General features: G+C 33.1%; 1 protein-coding gene across 2 annotated transcripts in view; it reads right to left on the bottom strand.

Annotated features, from left to right (window-relative positions):
* Positions 1-19,293, bottom strand: part of LOC100114198 (guanine nucleotide-binding protein G(I)/G(S)/G(T) subunit beta-1) — a 168,243-nt gene that overhangs the window by 61,521 nt on the left and 87,429 nt on the right. For both annotated transcript variants that reach the window (XM_031932894.2, XM_031932893.2), the window contains one exon: positions 11,526-11,727. In XM_031932894.2, the coding sequence (XP_031788754.1) occupies positions 11,526-11,727 (202 nt within the window). The remainder of the gene's footprint in view (positions 1-11,525; positions 11,728-19,293) is intronic.

The following is a 19,293-nucleotide window of genomic DNA, read 5'->3' on the forward strand; positions in this document are numbered from 1 at the left end:
TAAACAAATTTTGAGAAAAAATGAATCAGCTATTGATATACCTGATTTAGTAGCAAAAGTTTTTAATGCAAAAGTTAATGAATGATTAAATGAAATTCTTAAAAAAACATTTTTGGTAAATGCATTGCATATACTTATGTAATTGAGTTTCAGAAAAGAGGTTTACCACATATACACTTGTTAGCTTTTATTCATAAAAATCATAAAGTGAACAATACTGATGATGTTGATAAACTTATAAGTGCAGAAATTCCTGATGAAATAAAATATCCAAGGTTACATAATATCGTTAAGCAATCTATGATGAATGGCCCTTGTGTCGAAAATAACTTGAATTCACCATGTATGGATAGCAAAACAAAGAAACGTACCAAAAACTTTCCAAAACAGTTTAATGAGCAAACTACTTTTAATAATACTGGATATCCCCTTTATCGACAAAGTAACAATGGAAAACAAATTTATTTCAATAAAAACAGTATAGCTGATAATCGATTTGTAGTTCCATACAATCCGTATTTATTGTCGAAATTTAATTGTCATATTAATGTTGAAATATGTTCAACTATTCAATGAGTAAAATATTTATTTAAATATTGCTATAAGGGGCATGATTGTGTATTTATAAAAACGAGTCATGGTAATAATGAAAATGAATGTGAAGAAGAAAATGTCAACTACGATGAAATAAAACAATATTTAAATACAAGATATGTTAGCCCTCCAGAAGCAATGTATCGTTTACTACACTATGCAATGTACGTTTTATCACACGTAATTTACCGATTAGCTGTACATTTAAAAAATGAACAGTTTGTATTTTTTAAAGAAGAATCAGAAGAAGAGTTGATTAATAAAAACTTAAACACAACTTTGACTGCATGGTTTGAATTAAATGCAAACGATCCGCAAGCTAGACAGTACTTGTATATTGATATACCATATTTTTACGTTTTCAATGAAAAAACAAAGAAATGGACACCAAGAAAAAGAATTTGGAGGTCAGTTATAAGTAGAATGTACTTTGTATATCCGAAAGATCGTGAAAGATTTTATTTAAGATTATTATTATTACATGTGAAAGGGGCTCAATCTTATGAAGAATTAAAAACATTCGAAAATGTCACATACGCAACATTTTATGAAGTAGTTGTAGCTAGACAATTAAGAACCACCGATGAAGAATGGGACAAATGCTTGGCAGAAGCAATCAAGATTGAATTTCCTAAAGCTCTGTGTAACCTGTTTGGTTATATATGCGTTTTTCATCACCCAGTAAATGTTAAAGAATTATTTGAAAAATATAAAGAATATTTTTACAGTCCATCTTTAACCAAAGAAATAGGTGAAAATATCTCACTGAAACATATTAATTCTATTTTAACAAGCCACGGGTATACTCTGACTGATTTCCATTTACCTAATTTTAGTGAGGATGTTGAGGAAACCAATAATGAAGAATTTTATGACACAAATGAAATTGAAAATGAATCATTATATAATATAAACTCTTTAACGAATAAACAACGTGAAATTTTCCATGCAATTATAAATAGTGTAATTAATAAAGCTAATCAAGTAAAGTGTTTCTTTATTGACGGACCTGGAGGTAGTGGAAAAAGTTACTTACTAAATACAATTATCACTTATTTGAATAAAAAAAAAGTGTTATACCTGTAGCATGGACTAGTATAGCAACAAATTTATTAATAAACGGAAGAACTTCACATGTAATTTTTAAATTACCATTAAATATAAACGAAGATTCAACGTGCAACATTACTCCTAATTCAATATATGGAAAAAATCTTAAAAATGTAGATAGAAGTCATAATTTGGGATGAAATAACAATGACATCGAAACATGCTTTTCAGGCAGTGGATAAATTATTTAAAGACTTATGTAATAATGACGCTGAATTTGGTGGCAAAGTAATGATTGTATCGGGCGACTTCCGACAAACACTTCCTGTTGTCAAACATGGGAATCGAACAAAAATTATTGAAAATTATGTGAAAAATAGTTATTTATGGAGTAAATTCCAAATAATGACTTTGAAAGATAATATGAGAGTTAGCAATTGTGACAATGAGTTTAAACAATGGCTATTAATTGGAGATGGAAAAAATTTCAACAAATTTGAAATGGACAATGATATGACTACTTCCAACAGAATTATTATCAAGCAACGATATAATTATGGAAATTTATGGAGATTGCTTCAATAATAATGATGCCAATAAACTTTGCGAAAGAGTAATTTTAGCGCCGAAAAACGATGATGTACTAAAAATTAATAATAACATTTTAAATAGCATGGAAGGCAATGTCAGAGAGTATCTAAGTGTAGATTCATGCGAAGATGATAATAAAGAGATGTTACCAATAGAATTTTTAAATTCACTTACGCCAAATGGTCTACCGCCTCATAAATTACGTTTAAAAGTAGGTACTGTAATAATTTTGCTGAGAAATTAAAGTTTAAATGATGGGCTTTGTAATGGTACTCGATTAATAGTCAGGAAAATGATGCAATTCTGTATACAGGCAGAAATAATTAGCGGTAAACAATTTGGAAATGTTGTTTTAATACCACGGATTGATTTGACTGCTTCAAAAGAAGAAATTCCTTTTGAAATAAAAAGACGACAGTTTCCAGTACGATTAGGATATGCCATGACAATAAACAAATCACAAGGCCAAACATTTAACAAAGTTGGTGTCTATTTACCAAATCCAGTTTTCAGTCATGGTCAATTATATGTAGCATTATCCAGGGTAACTTTAAGAAAAAATTTAACAATTTTACTTTCGAAAAATTCAAGTTTCAAGAATGAAAGTAAAAGTAATGAAGATTCAAATAATATATATACGAAAAATATTGTATATTATGAAATATTACATTAATAATATAAATATATGTGACAATAATTAATATGTATATATACATATATATATATATATATATATATATATATATATATATATATATATATATATAAATATATATAACAATTGCGCTAAAAATTGTGTAGAAAAATATAGTAATTTGATTGTATAGAAAATGAAAATTTGTGAAGAAAAATATTTTATTGTTTATACACTGGTTAACCCCCTTTAATATAGTGAAAGAATAAAAATATGACTCTCGAAAATATTAACCTTACCAGCATGTCCTCGCCGTGAGAGTCGGGAAACACATTTATGTGGCTAACGCTGGAAGGAAAGAATCGAATTTATTATATACACATTTATACGACATTAGCTACAATAAATCATTTTACTATCATTAAAATATCTCTACTTACATTTGCTGTGCAGATAAGAGACCATACATTTTATTGATTTTTACAATATAGTTTTAGATTAGAAGGATCGTATTGCCTGTGTCGACTACGCGTTCGAAATTTTGTGGAGGTTGTATGTATTTTTATATGCATGCAAGTATTAATCTAGATGCCATTTCACGACATATTTATACATAAACTTCAAACTTTGCAAAATAATAGATAATAACATAGCGGAGGACAACTATGTCCTGGTTTTTCGTAAAATTGTTTTTTCTATTTTTTATAATCAAATAACTTTATTGCTAAGTTTATGGTATATAAAATCAACTATGTTTTAATCATAAAGGATAGTGAAGTAAAAAATATCAAGAGGTGTCAAGAAAGGAAAAGTAATAAAAAAAATATAAAGAAGAGAAGTAAATTATCTAAGGGTAATAAGATTTATAATTCATTTAAAAATCTGAATACATGTATAAATTAAGATATAACTTAATCCAAAATTTATATTTAACGATTCTATATTATGTTTCAGAAATTTCCAGTTTACATGTAGGAATGAAAGCAATGGCATTGCATTTCATAAATATAGTAACATTAAGTATTGTAAAAAGATGTGAATGGCTTCACGGTACACAGGAACATTTGAATGACTCTAAATTTTTAAGGCCCAAAAATTTAAAGGCTCAAAAAGTGTAGGGCCCAAAAATTTAAAAACCCAAAAATTTGAAAACCCAAAAATTAGAAGGCTTAAAAATTTTAAGGCCCAAAATTTGTAGGACCCAAAAATGTTAAAGCCCAATAATGTTAAGGTCCAAAATTATATCCTAGATGTTAAGTTATTGAGAACAGATGTGAACGACTTCACGGCACATGGGTACATTAAGTCTTTTAATATAATAGTAGATATTATCTTGAGAAATATTTACAACTCTTTTTACAGATAAACAATCTATTAAGAAATTCTCAGCATTTACAATACTACGTATTACATATTCTTTCGTAGTGATTTCGACAACAATAAATTGCTGTATCCCAATGAAGCGATCATCATCAGTTAGTGCGATTAAATTATTTAACCTAAATTGGTCTCCTGCTGGACGTGTAGAGTCATCCTTCTTTAATCATTTAAAAAAATGATAAACTATCAACAGATAACTGTAGTTGTCGGATCCACGTGCTTTTTGTTCTTTTATGCAATCCTAAATATCTCGCGTTTGACAATTTTAACGTTCCTTCAGCATTTTTATTATGCAGATGTAATAAAAATGGTGTGATATTTGAATCTGGTTTTAAATCAATATTTTCGTGTAAAATCAATTCACTTTGAGGCAAACTGATTGAACGACATAATTGGTATACAGGGTGACCCAATTTAAACGGGCACCGCTCATAACTCGTCAGGGACAGCCACAATCGAAAAAATGGTAGAGACCAAAGTTGTAGGATATCGAAGGGGCAACCCGATGGTGACCTTGGATTTGACCTTGAACGCGTTTTTCAAGGTCATTTGAAGGTCAACTTTGGATTTTTAAATAGGAACCCCATTCTTTTATTGCGGGAATGGAAAGAGCGGTAAATTTTACGTTCAGAATGGTATGTTCGGTTGCGGCACTGAAGGTCATCGCAAGGTCATGCAGCCAGAATGAAACCCCGCCTACGTAATTCCTCTAGCAACGCCAAATTAAAAAAATTGGTAGAGACCAAAGTTGTAGGATATCGAGGGGACAACCCGATGGTGACCTTGGATTTGACCTTGAAATGACCTTGTAGGACTGGCTCAAATTCGAGGTCACAATTCTCCCCCCCCCCCCTATACAACAACTTTGGTCTCTACCACTTTTTTTTAATTTGGCGTTGCTAGAGGAATTACGTAGGCGGGGTTTCATTCTGGCTGCAGGACATTGAGATGACCTTCAATGCCGCAACCGAACATACCATTCTGAACGTAAAATTTACCGCTCTTTCCATTCCCGCAATAAAAGAATGGGGTTCCTATTTAAAAATCCAAAGTTGACCTTCAAATGACCTTGAAAAACGCGTTCAAGGTCAAATCCAAGGTCACCATCGGGTTGCCCCTTCGATATCCTACAACTTTGGTCTCTACCATTTTTTCGATTGTGGCTGTCCCTGACGAGTTATGAGCGGTGCCCGTTTAAATTGGGTCACCCTGTATAACGCCTTTAGCAGCATGCACTTTGCGAACTAATTGGCCATTGCTATTCTCAACACAATAGCCACTATGTTCCCATAGTGAACCCCAATTTACCACACTTTGTGTCAAATGCAATAGTTGATGGACGTTGTATGTCATAGCACTTTGTGAACAATAATGCTCTGTATAAGCAACAAATTGTTTAAGCAGCATATCAGCGCACTCTAGTTCATTGCGAAATGTGTATTTGCTGTTAAGTATACATATAAACAGCATCCACCAACAGTGCCTAATGTTTCATATAATCAAACATATGTGGAAAACACATTAATATAGGTATACTGTAATACAGAGTCCAGTTCTCCCATTCTTAATTCGTCGTTCTGCTCCATTAATGTTGTACTTAACACCTACACTTTCCAGTTTGTTCATATAAGAAACGTAAGGTTTAAAAAAAATATCCATATCAGGTTTGTCTTTTCCAAACCATATGGTATTGACTGTATAAACTTTTTGTATGCAATTCCATCGGTAAAATCTTCAAAAACTAAATAGATTGTATTTCTTTTTTCAAGCACAGAATTGAAGTCTTCAGAGTTTTCTTTTATCAACAAAGTGATTTCGCTATCAATATTAAAAATAGCAAACTCTTTCATCGCAGGAAGTACATGTAACTTCGCGATCATCACGATGAAACTGTTTTATATAATTTTTGCAATGAGGGCATACAGCATGAAAATCTATTCCTGCATTTGAATTAAACAATTAATCAACTTTATAATGGGTATCAGGAAATTTACACATACCAATGAAACAGTTAATCATTTTGAATAGATCTCCTATTCCGGAATGGCAAAGATTATATGCGAGTACGAATTTCAAAACGGCAAGTAAAACTTTCGCTTCACTTACAACATAACTTTTGAACTAATAGTGATAAACTAGAGATTACTTTTTTGGAAATTCCAGAGGCGGCTGAATCAGTTGGAATCACACGAATTATTGTATTTCTAAAACTACCAGATCTGGTATTCAGACCTAAAAGGCCGATGAAAGACAAAATTTTGAATTTTGATATTATATTATTCCAAAGTCACTCAGCATTAATAAAATTTATACAAGAGCGTTTTCTAATATTTTTTATTTGATTATTACTTTACAAGGTCTATTAAAACTCGTACAGGAGCCATATGTAAATTATTAATATACAGCTATTTAGCATAATATAGCTACGTTAACATACGTATCATTGCCACAAATCAAACATGCCTATGTTAACAGTTAATATACATCTTTGCTGCAACCTTACTTTTCTTATAGTGTGCTTCAGAGAAATTTTAAAATCAAGATCTTGTGCTATATGTTAATTGTTTTTTATAATTCTAGTTGATGATATTAATTTTTAAAAATCAAATTATTTGATAATAAAGTTAATGAAGTATCATTTTGGAAAACACAAACTAACCCTATCGTCATCAATTTTAATGCATTTTGTGTTAGAGCAGGACATTATAAATTGGTATGCAAATTTCCAGATCTCTGACTGCTATATTTTTATAAAACATTGATGTAATGTAATGTGGGCCAGATTTTAACTTTATATTCGAGTTAAACTTTTACAATTCTGAACCGAGGTCCGCACAAATTATTAAGATAGCCCGTAAACGTAGACAACCATAATAAACAGATACCCCGCGTGACTTGCACGCGCCTCAAGGCTTGAGGAACAACAAGTTAACACACTCGATAAAACGCTTCGATACACACTCACTCTCACATTTTTGTCGAGCGCGAATTCCGCAAACGCTAGAACGACCGATTCTAAGATTGCCCGACCACCTTACGCCTCGTGCGTCCAGGTGCCGACGCCAAATATTATTTGACGGTTTTACTAAATCTTTATTTCTACGTTCTGCACTCAATTCTTATTTCTACGATTTATTGTCACACGATAGGATAACCCACTACATTTCGCACTACAAACGAGATAGCCCTTTCTTCGAGTCATGAACACAAGATAAATGGAAAGACAGTGATCCGAAGGTAACCAGTACACACGCAAGATAGCCCGAACCGTTCGCGAGACCAAAACGTGGAACTGCTGTTCACCCGCGAGACGGATTCGACCGGAGAAGCCCGTTTAGGAGCAGTCGGGGCAGGCGAGTGCCGGTTCAAGCGCTTGCAGCTCGCGGCCACCACTCTGCTCTCTGTAGCCGCCGTGTCGCGGGAGCGCTGATTGGTCAGCGCGTCGCGGCCCGACGTTCCGCTCGCTCGCAACACTATGGGTTCGCGTACCGTTGCCGCGTCGCGCGGTCGCGCATGCGCACTGATATCCCCGCGGACACACTATGATACATGATACATACTTGTTCACCGAGTGGTCTTATTGTAAGTGTATCTTTCTGCATATTTTATTTGTGTACATAAACATATAAAATTCTTATTTCAATAAAAGGAAATATTTTAAGTGTAAAAGTATGCATTCTGAACAAAATGTGAGGGGCATGGCAAGTTACGTAGTAAATATCTTTTGAGTTATTTGTAATTGATCAATATATTACTTAAGTTTAAATTACTAATCATTCGACTCAGACCTCAATTAAACATAATGAGTTTTTATTTTCCGTATTATAAATATAATAATATGATTGTAAACTTGACTTTTTATAATTAATCTTAGTTTTTTAATCTGTAATTTTACTGTAAACAAAATCATTGACATGCATGATGATACGCAAAACATCAAACGCGCCTAACCTTATACTATACTACTATACTTAGAGGGCTGAAATTTTACATGGTGATTTGTTTCAAGCTGTTAAAACAATATATCCACTTGTCTTTATCTCAATTGTTCTAGTTTAAATTTTTATATAAAGACCTATGTGTAAATTTTGCCCCCGGAGCCATGGGGTTCGATGTGGGTCAGCTAGCATAGACAGACGAACAAAACATATAAGGCAATATAATGATAGATACTGCCTGCGACTGACTCGAACACTGAGTTGAGAGAATATCTGCCAGGATCATCACTTTTACACTTCATCGTTGATAATCTTTAACACACAAATTTTACTTAATGTTTCTAATATCTAAACCCACAAAAAATGTGTGCATTTCAGTGTGAGCGTTAAGTGTGGTCATGTTTGTATGTACATATGCATAAATATCTGCAAGGTTAGGTTGCCATGTATAAAACGTTCGCCATAATTGTATGGCATATTATGCCCACTTACCGTCGCCTGTTAACAGAGACATATGGACACGATATGCCACATAATCTAGCTATACTGGGCATAAAATTTGAGATATCGTGGCCATATTAGCCTAAATTTCCTACGAGGGTACTGGGATCAAGGGGCGCGACAGCGCCGGGCTGGCAAGAAAAAGTACGAAGTACGATTTGTCGACGGCGCAACCCTATATACTTTGAAATTGGGTTTTCTTAACATTAAAAAAAATCTCGAGAGCATTTAAATCATTACTATTGCGCGTATGCGCAATATGTTGGTATCTACTTGAATATATTAACCTAATCTTTCATGATTAAAAAGATTCATCCAAAAATATTAAGTTATTAAATTAATATTGCAAGTTGAAAATTTGCTCGGTATATTTCTTTTCGGTCAGAGTTTCCATCCTCTTCCGATTTTTTTCGTCTCCTCCGGTCACGTGACTTCCGGTGAGTATTATATTAGGTATTATACACCAGTGGTTAGAGTGGTTCATCTGCTTTACCGACATTCGTCTGCTACTCGGCGACACACGCGATTATATGCATATAATAATGCTATACGATTATATGCGCGATGCGATCAATGTCTAAAGCAATAGTAGCTTATTGTCTATCGAATAGATCAAGCTTTCATGAAGTGCAATAGCAAGGAGGATATGCTTTGTAAAAGATGTGGAATCTCCCAAAAAAACTTTTTCCAAAAGTGAAAACCTTGGCAAGAAAAAGACTAATAAACGTAGTGAAATCTCTAAATATTAATATGTCAAGTAAATGTTTTTTGCTATACACATTAAGATATAAAATTAAAGTTAAAATTAGTTTTCCCAAAAAATGATATCTTAATGCGTATAGCAAAAAACATTTATTTGACATTTTAATATTTAGAGAATTCACTACGTTTATTAGTTTTTTATTACGGGAATATCGATATCTCTCGTGTATTGTATCCAGGTGCATGAGGTCGCCAATGACAGGATCTTGGTGATACGCTCCATAGCTTTTGGTGTCTAGAATCAGTTTTTACACTTAGACAATGAAAGCTACGGAGAGCCCTACCTCGATCAAGACATTGTCGACCGCATGTACCTGGACAGTAAACATAACTGATTTGAACATTTTTGCACTAGAAGTAAGTACGGTGCGCACTGCATGACTTTGTTATCGGTCACCCTAGACCGCATTAATGGCAGATATTGATACGTGGATACAAAAATCTACAGCGCGCAATATATTTCGACAGCCTTGTCATCGGAGACCCTTGGCACTTAGACACGGAGCGTGATCGGCTACCGCGAAACGATATTTGCCTGTATGCACGGAAAGTCACGAAATCCACTTCCTGGGCCCCGTAATCAGTGACCCCGAGCACTCAGAAAGTTTGCAGCAACAGTGCAGCTGTTCAAAAACATAACCTTAAATTCAAGCAGACAATGTAAACACATTTACTCTGCGCAGCTTATAGAAATCTGTGGAAAAGCGATAGCCAACTGTATTACACATAAAGCTTGTGCTGCCAACTTTACGGTCCTACCACACTGGAGAAAAAAGTAGAGATACTGTTTTGAGCATTCGTGATATATAAACTCGCTTATTATGAAACGAAACCGCTTTTCTACAAATATTTTTGTTGAAAATCATAGTTTATCTCAGAAAACATACCGATAAACCAAAAAAACCCACGAACAGTAACGATAAGCATTTTTTTCTGTATCATGAAAAATCCGAACACCAATATAGAAGTAAATAGAGTCACGGGCGCCGCGGCTTCGTCTGCTTCTTAAACTCGCTTTCGTATAACTAGATCAGAATAAGATCAACTTGTAACATCAAATCATTGTTTTAGAAAGTGCAGTGAGTATCCACAATAAATTACAATAACAAGGGAATAACTCCAAGTGGCGATTTATTCATAACAATAATAAACACCTAAATCCTAATACATGCCGAACGACTAACTAAAAGGTTGAAAATGTAAAATTATAAAATAATGTACACGGAGCGACCAAAGTATCAAAAAATGAGAACGCTAAGCAAGCACGTTAGCAGAAGATGCATGCATTGTTTTTACCAGTAAACGAGAGCTGGTATGCTACTTCATAGTGGATGTTTATCAAAATAAACATTGTGCAGGTTCCATCGTGTTTTTCGACGAAAGGGACTCTGCGTGTATAAGATAAAATCTTGAAATAAACAAATATAAATAACTTTAGTCTCGAGTCTAGACTTTAGTAATTTCGCCACCGAATCCTTATTAAGTAATTTATAGTTTATTTACAGAAAGAAAATGCATCTGGCGATTCAATGGAACCCCGTAGATTTGGCACTTATAGCCAGTAAGACTTCTTTAAACGTAATCGGGTGAGCTTTTTTTTAAATAATTTTCTTTTAATTTATACAATTCAAATTTTATTTCTGTAAATTTTTAATCCTCTAGCTCATTTCCAGCCCAAGCCGTCTATTTTGAAACAGATTTTTAAAAATCTACCACTATGCGTCGTCCGTAGGAGAAGTTTCTGGTCAGAATCTATAATGTATTGCCGTCTATCAAATAGAAAATTTGCAGGATTACGGGCAATAACTCATTAATAGACTACGAGGGCATTTTTAATTGTCATTAAAATCGAATTAATTGGATCTTAAGAGTCCTGGAATACGCGTTAAAAGTAAAGTTTTAAAGGTTAGTTCAGCCAATACACGCTGCACGAGACTAAAAACATTAATATTATTGGTAAAACGTACTTATCACTCTCCGGTGAGAAGAGGGAACAATCATGCGTGGAGAGCAAAGAAATCGATCGTTGGAACGGATTGTCACATTTAAACCTTTTAAATTAAATGTATACTCACCGTGACTGCATTAATATCACTTTCATGTCCAGGGAAAGTTTGTTTACATGATCCTTCACGAATATCCCAGAGTTTAGCACTTGCATCGCATGCGCCTGATACAAATGTTCGCATATCTGGCGCTAAAGACAAGGACATAACATCTCCAGTGTGCCCAAGAAAGGATGTACATTGTTGTCCAGTTTCAATATCCCACAAGGCGCTAGAAAAATATTATTTTTGAAACTGATATAATTAATAGCTTATGAAGTATAAGATAGTATTTTACGATACTTTTGACTTAAGTAAGCCCGTTATTTCATGACGCGTAGTTAGTAGAACCGAATAGACACTGTGATATTGTAATATACTATCTTATAGCACGTATGACATAAACCCGCCACCGACACAGGGACTTTAGGCACCCAGCCTAAAAAGAATTAGAAAAACAATGAAAAAATTCTATAAAACTATTTTAAACTATGAATAACTGAAATAGTTGTTCTGTTACTAAATTATTCAAAAACAATTGCAAACTGTTATTTAATAAATACTCATTAAACTATTTTTTAATATGCGTCATTAATTTATAATAGAATAATACGAAACATCGGCATCGCTGATTGAATGAGATCTCACAGCTGTATAGATGGTCTGCACATGCGCGCCATATGTATATTGCACATCAACCTGTATATAGCCTTGTACAGTACATCGACAACGTCGCATAGAATACACTAAAAAAGCTTCAATTTTAATTGTATTTCCAAATTTTATTATATATTGTCACTCTTCAGATTCCTAATTCATTTTTAAGTTAATCAGTCTTTTCTTATGTCTATTAGAATTTTAGGTTAATTTTTTATTTAATTGTAACAAATTTTGATTTAGTTTTCTCTGTGTGTTTTTTAATACATATTTTATATTTATATAGACAGCTAAAAATAGCAAAATTTGATAGCGGCTCGAGTGATGATTTCAATGAAATTGTTTCTGAAGAAATAAGGGAAGCAGCTCAACTAATATCTCTAGATGAACCACCTAAGAAATCTAAGAGATTATGTACTATTGCATATGATGTATTAAAAAAATGGCGTAAAAACCAATCGAATTCCTTCTGCGAGGATGTTATGTTGGCTTACTGCACTGAGCTTTTAAAAAATATGTATCCTCAAGCCTTTGGTCAGCGTATACAATGTTGAAAAAAGAACACATATCAAAGTTTCTCAGCGAAACACCAGATGCTGAATATTTATGTAAAAGGGTAAGATTAATTAGTACGCATACTTGGAATTATTTATCTATGTAATGTATTCGTTTTTTGCCATATTATAGGAAGCACTCATCTTTGGCATAACCGGTGCCCTTTGAAAAGCAGAATTTTTCGAGTTAACCACAGAAAATGTAACAAAATTGGAAGATACTCTTTTGCTTAATATTATCAAAACTAAATATTACGTTTCACGAGCATTTACAATCACCGATCCACAATATGATATACGCAGCAAGTATATTTCTGATCGACTAGCTGATTGTAAGACTAGCAGATCCTTTCTAAAATACTGCTAGGGATTTTGAGTCAACAAGTGTTCGGTACCAATAAAATTGGTAGTATGCTAAAAGATATTGCCATCTATTTCAATTTACCCAACGACAATCTCATCACTCTCACCATCGGGTCCCATTACATGAACTAAAAAGACACAAGATTTCAAAGTCTACTGTGAACAAATGATTATTACATAATAGAACTGTGCACATACAATCGCGTGAGCAAAGAACACAAGTTCTAGACCATCCAGATGTTTGGCTTTACGCACCATACCTGCCATATTAAAATTCTACTAGAATGTTGATTCTAAATAATTGGAACGTGACTATTGATGGTATTACGTTTCAATAGTATTTGATAAATGTAAAAAAGAAGAAAAAGCTGTTCAGACAGATTATAGAATAATATATTAAACATTTAAGTATTTCAAAAAAATTGATATCATTACTATTTGATGAATACCATTCAAGCCTAATCATTATAAATAATTTACTGTTTTGATATTGTTAATTTGTGTATACAATTTAATATATGTAATAATATTCAAGTTTGATTCCGGAAAGCGCACCATATCGAAGCGCATGTCAACCCGTGAAGAAATTTTTCAAATCTCGACCAAAATTAATGTGCTGGTCCAGTATACCCCCAAATGAACAGGAAAATTTCAGACCTCCAATTGCCTGTGTAATATAAGTAAGCTGTTTTTTATTTATATAGCTCGTTTCACATTGCTACATAAGAATTTAAGATATACAAACCCATTACTGAGCTTTGGCGCAGCTAATTTTGGGATTCGGAGGATGACAGCGTACCTTATATCAAAAGCTTCGAGGATGTTAAATTTGATATTGGGATAGACATTACAAGAGAAGTTACATGATTTTAAACAAAATAAGTTCGAACATTGAATATTATTCATATGGTGCAATACAACGTATTCTATAACGTTGTGACCTTGTGTGGTTGCAGTACTCGATTTTGACCCGCAGACGCACTCACCTTCGCCTCGTGCTAGCTTGCCTCGACTTGTACAGCAGACCCCACACTTAGTCTAAAAATCCCATTTTACGCCCTTGGTACACAATATACTATTTTGTAACAAGAGCACGGTTTTCGCATTTTTCTGGCCTATTAAGTGGGACTAAAGTAACTTTTTTCTGACCAACGGGCAAAAAAAATTGAAAACGCCCGCTACTCGAAGCAGCAAGCGTTTTGCATTTTTTTGCCCGGCGGGCGTTTTTCAATTTTTTTTGCCCGTATATGCATTCGTACCAAGCAAAAAATATGCAACACGCCCGCTGCTTGAGTATCGAAAATTTTTCGATAAGTATATACATTAAGACTGCTGTTGCCGCATCTGAAAAAAATTCCAGTCAATATGTCAAAAAAAAAAAAAAAAAACGCAGAAATCCATACTTGTGTTACAAATAACATAGTGTGCACCAAGAGATAAGTGCGCTTTTTAACCTCGTGGGGTTGCAGTACTCATCTGCGGCTCGTAACGCCCTAGCCTTCGGCTCGGGCTAACTCGCCTTGACTTGCACTGAAAACTCCACGAGCCGTTTAAAAAAGCCTACTTCACGCCCTTGGTACACAATATACTAATATTTAAATATTTTCATAAAAGTTCTGACACTGCTTTAGAAAAATTTATAAACGCGCATAATAATAATATTATAAACAAACATGAAAATACGTATAATCATGGCGAAATAACAAAACACGTTTTGACAAGATATGTATGCGCACCTAAGACTATGTATCGTCTTTCAGAATTTTCTACATAATATTAAAATTTTATTTTGGAAAACGATGCCTTCTGTAAACATTCCTACATTTCGTGCAAATATTCTGTCAAAATTATTTTTTTACCGTGACTGTAATCTTTACATATGAACACATGGATTCATCTAAGAAATGTAATTTTTAAATAATTAGTTTTTGCAAACATTAATGGGGAGTGGGAGCTAAAGTTTCGCAAATGCGCCACGGGGTGTTGCCAATTTCAAATGCCAAAAAAAAAACTATAAGTCCGATTGACATTTTCTTTCGGTAGAATGATTCATTAAACTCAACACTATGGCGCTCTGGTCTTGGTTTTTCGTGGCAAGCTTTATTTAAAAAGTTACATGAAAAAACAGGGTTTTTAGCTCCCACATCCCCTTAACGATAAACATCAGTAAAGTAGCTTACGTACGTACAAACAAACATCTATTATTTAACACAGGAAAATATAATTTTTTTTTTAACACTAAGAGTACAAGTTTAGATGTTAAAATGCTAAATAAAAATTCTCATACCCTGATAGAATCTGTAACCCACTTAAGGGAATGTCGGCGCTAAAGCTTCGCAAATCCACCACGAGGTATTTTGTATTTCCCAACTTTTAGAAAAACAAAAAGCCCGATCGAAATTTTCTTTCGGTAGAGCGATTCATTAAACTTAACACTACGGCGCTACAGACTCGGCTTTTCATTTGCAAGCTTTATTTAAAAAGTTCTATGTAAAATTAGATTTTAAGAGTGGCGTTGCAATCGCATGAGTACGCGTAAACATCTGTTCGTATTTCCAAGATTTTAGAAAAACTAAACATCCGATAAAAATTTCCCTTGGTAGAATGATTTATTATGCTTGGTTTTTGATTACAAGCTTCATTTAAAAAGTTATATGTAATAGAAAAACAGTGTTTTTAGCGACGATATCCCCTTAAGGGGGCACACCACCTTTGAAATTAAAATCAAAATTTTTCATTAAAAATGTATAAATGCTTATATAAATAAATCAAATTTTTGTACTCTTCTTAGCCATAATTACCTTTATTTTGATGGTTTTAGACCTTTTATATACCTCTATAATACTTACGTATAGTAAGGAGTCCATAATTCACTGACCGTAAGATTCCAAAGGAACGAATGACCCAAATGAGCTCAAACTCCAGGATATTGTTTAAAAGTACTTTAGTTATGGTATGAATGAGGGGATTTGGTTTAAATTTCATAGAAAAAGTTTTATAAGCATATTACTGATTTTTTTATCAATTTTTGATTAATTTCAACATAACTATCATGAACTTCAAACATTCTAAACTACAAAATAAAGGTAATTATGTCTAAGAATAGTAAAAAAAATTTGGTTCATTTATATAAGCATTTATACATTTTTAATGAAAAATTTTGATTTTAATTTCAAAGGTGGTGTGCCCCCTTAATGGCCAGTTCTTGGCATGGAATCTAAGAACTGGGCAGTTTTTGCCATTTCCAGAAAGGACGAAGTTCGGTTCAGGACAGGGCGACCCTATATACTTTAAAATTGGGTTTTCTAACCTCCAACAAAAATCTTGATTGCATTTTAATCATTAGTATTGCGCGTGTGCGCAATCTGTTGGTATTGATTTGAAACATATTAATCTAATCTTTCATCGTTAAAAAGATTCATCCGAAAATATTACGTTATTAACTTAATATTGCAAGTTGAAAATTTGCTCGGTGAATTTCTTTTCGACAGAGTTTCTTCTCCCGATATTTTGTCTCCTTCGGTCACGTGACTTCCGGTGAGATTTATTATACGCCAGTGGTTACAGCAGTTATAATCTACTTTACCGACGTTCGCCTGCTACTCGGTAACACGCAATTGTGTTATTATATATTCTGTACAAATAATAATGCTATACGATTATATGCGCGATAGGATCAATGTCTACCCTGGTGAAAATATTGACGTGATTTTGTGATGTATTAAAATTAGGTATTTCATTATGTAATTTTTATATTTGATTTGTGACGTTAGTTTGTTATGTACTGATTACGAACGTTTGATCACGTAATTTTATGACTTTTTAGAAAAATTAAAATACTTTAGTTTCATGAAACTTTTTTACGTAATTTTACTATGTTATTTAATTACATGAATATTAAGTTCGATATAATTATACTTCTAAATACTTAAAATACTTGTTAAAAAGAGTGGTCATATGGTGCTACCATGCGGATGGTAGTGCGGAAAATGGGGGCTTATGCCTCAGAAATTAATCATTTTTAATAATTTCACTAAATTAAAGAATATAAAAAAACTATATTCATCACTCATTAGCCCCTATTTTCCGCACTACCATCCGCATAGTAGCAGTTATATGGCTACTCATATTAAAAAATTTAAAGTATTTAAGAGTATTTAGTAGTAAGTATTTAGAACTAAATATTTATGTAATCCCCGTTAAACGATCATGACCCGGTCACTTTTTGTAAACCATTTTTTATCAAAAAAAGATAACTAAATCCAATTTCTTATTCATTTTTTTGCAGTATTATAATGTATTCATGTTTTTGCCACATATCTATCATGTAATAATTGTCATTTCGGAATGATTTACTAGTTCTGGTAAATTTTTACAAAATTGCTCATTTTATTACTTTAATATAGTGTAGATAGATAGATAGATGTAGATTCTAGTATATTTATTATATTAAAGTTTTCGGACGGATTTTTAATAAGTGTATCTCTAATTGCATATGATATGCATGAAGAAGCAAACATCATTATTCAAACCGAAACGTTGCAAAAAAATCAGGAGAGCGTTACTTACTAGTCTATGAGACATAAAAAAATTGGAAAATTAAAAATCAAAATTCTCTTTCAAGCTCAGAAGAGAATAATTTAGTAGTGTATTTCACAGAATTGAAAGAAAAGTTAAAGCCACTAACTCTTTAGAGCATATGGTCTATGCTGAGAAAGACTTTAAATACTAAAGAAAATCTTGACATCAGTGGATTTTTAAATTTGAAATCTTTAGTGAAAAATAATAACAAAGGTTATAAACCTAAGCAATTGCTCACTTTGACGTGGAATAAAATTTATCAGTTTATCAATAACGCTCCAGATCAAGTTTATTTAGCTACAAAGGTAATTTGAATTATTTACATTATAAATAATTGTATATATGTAATCTGAAAATGTATACGAGAAAGGAAGAGCGATTTTGAACTACTAAGAAGTATATTACATTGAGACCACCAGAAAAATTCACGGATACATTATTTATTAAATATAAAGAAGGAAGGTGTACTCGCCAAGTCATACCGCCATCGCTACATATTTAGGTTTAGAAAGTGCTAAAAAGTACACTGGACATTATTTTCGGAGGACTGCAGCTACACTATTATCTGAATCGGGTGCTAATATGCAATTAACAAAACAAATGGGAGGATGGCGATCAGATAATGAAGCTCAGCTTTATATTGAACACTCAAAAAATAATCGTCAGAAAATTTTTGAAGGCATAACCAACGCAGCTAAATCATCTAAAACAAATGCAGAACTATTCACTAGCGGAGCCAGTAATATATATGAGCTGAAACGTCCAGAAATAATCCAAGACCATCCACCAGTAGAGCCAGTTCTGAGATTATTTCGAATCAAGATATGGAGCCTAATGATCAGGACGATTTAATTTGGGACGATTTCTCTGTAAACTTTGATGCGAATGAGCAACTGACAGGTAAGCAAGAAACGCGTAATTTCATTATCAACTAACATTTTCGAGAATTATTTCTCAAGTGATTATTTATTTTAGATGCAAATAAAGTAACTGATTTTGTTACTGCAAATGAAGGAAAAATGCCAGAACCGACGTCTACTTCCAATAATAAAAGTTTGAAAGCTTTCTTCTTGCATCCTCTGATAAAAGTGGACTTTATTTGACCCACTAAAACACCAAATAGAAGAAAAAAAGTAGATGATCAATCTCCTCAAAACTCGTCTGTTAGTCGCCCTAAAACACAACCTTTTCTTGAAGCTGAAATATGTGTATTCAATAATTGTACGTTTAATAACTGAACGTTTAATAACTGTTCTCTTGTGTTTGACAAATTACCTAATAATAATTAATAAAAAATATATAGACACATAGTCTTTGTTTAAATTAATTTATTAAAATTATGCACGTTATGTTTCCGATGCCCGACCCTCGACCCCCCACGACGAAGTACGCGTAAACATCTGTTCGTATTTCCAAGATTTTAGAAAAACAAAAAGTCCGATCGAAATTTTCTTCCGGTAGAACGATTCATTAAACTTAACACTACGCCGCTACAGACTCGGTTTTTCTTTTCTTATATAAATTAACTTTAGTTTAAGTAAGCCCTTAATTAAACAATAGTACATTGTGCAAAAAGGGAAAAAAATAAGCTACGTCAAGCGTGGGTGAGGCGTTCGGCAGGAGACGTAGACGATTGCTATAAA

This window comes from Nasonia vitripennis, assembly GCF_009193385.2.
Source record: "Nasonia vitripennis strain AsymCx chromosome 5 unlocalized genomic scaffold, Nvit_psr_1.1 chr5_random0003, whole genome shotgun sequence".
NCBI classification, from domain to species: domain Eukaryota; kingdom Metazoa; phylum Arthropoda; class Insecta; order Hymenoptera; family Pteromalidae; genus Nasonia; species Nasonia vitripennis.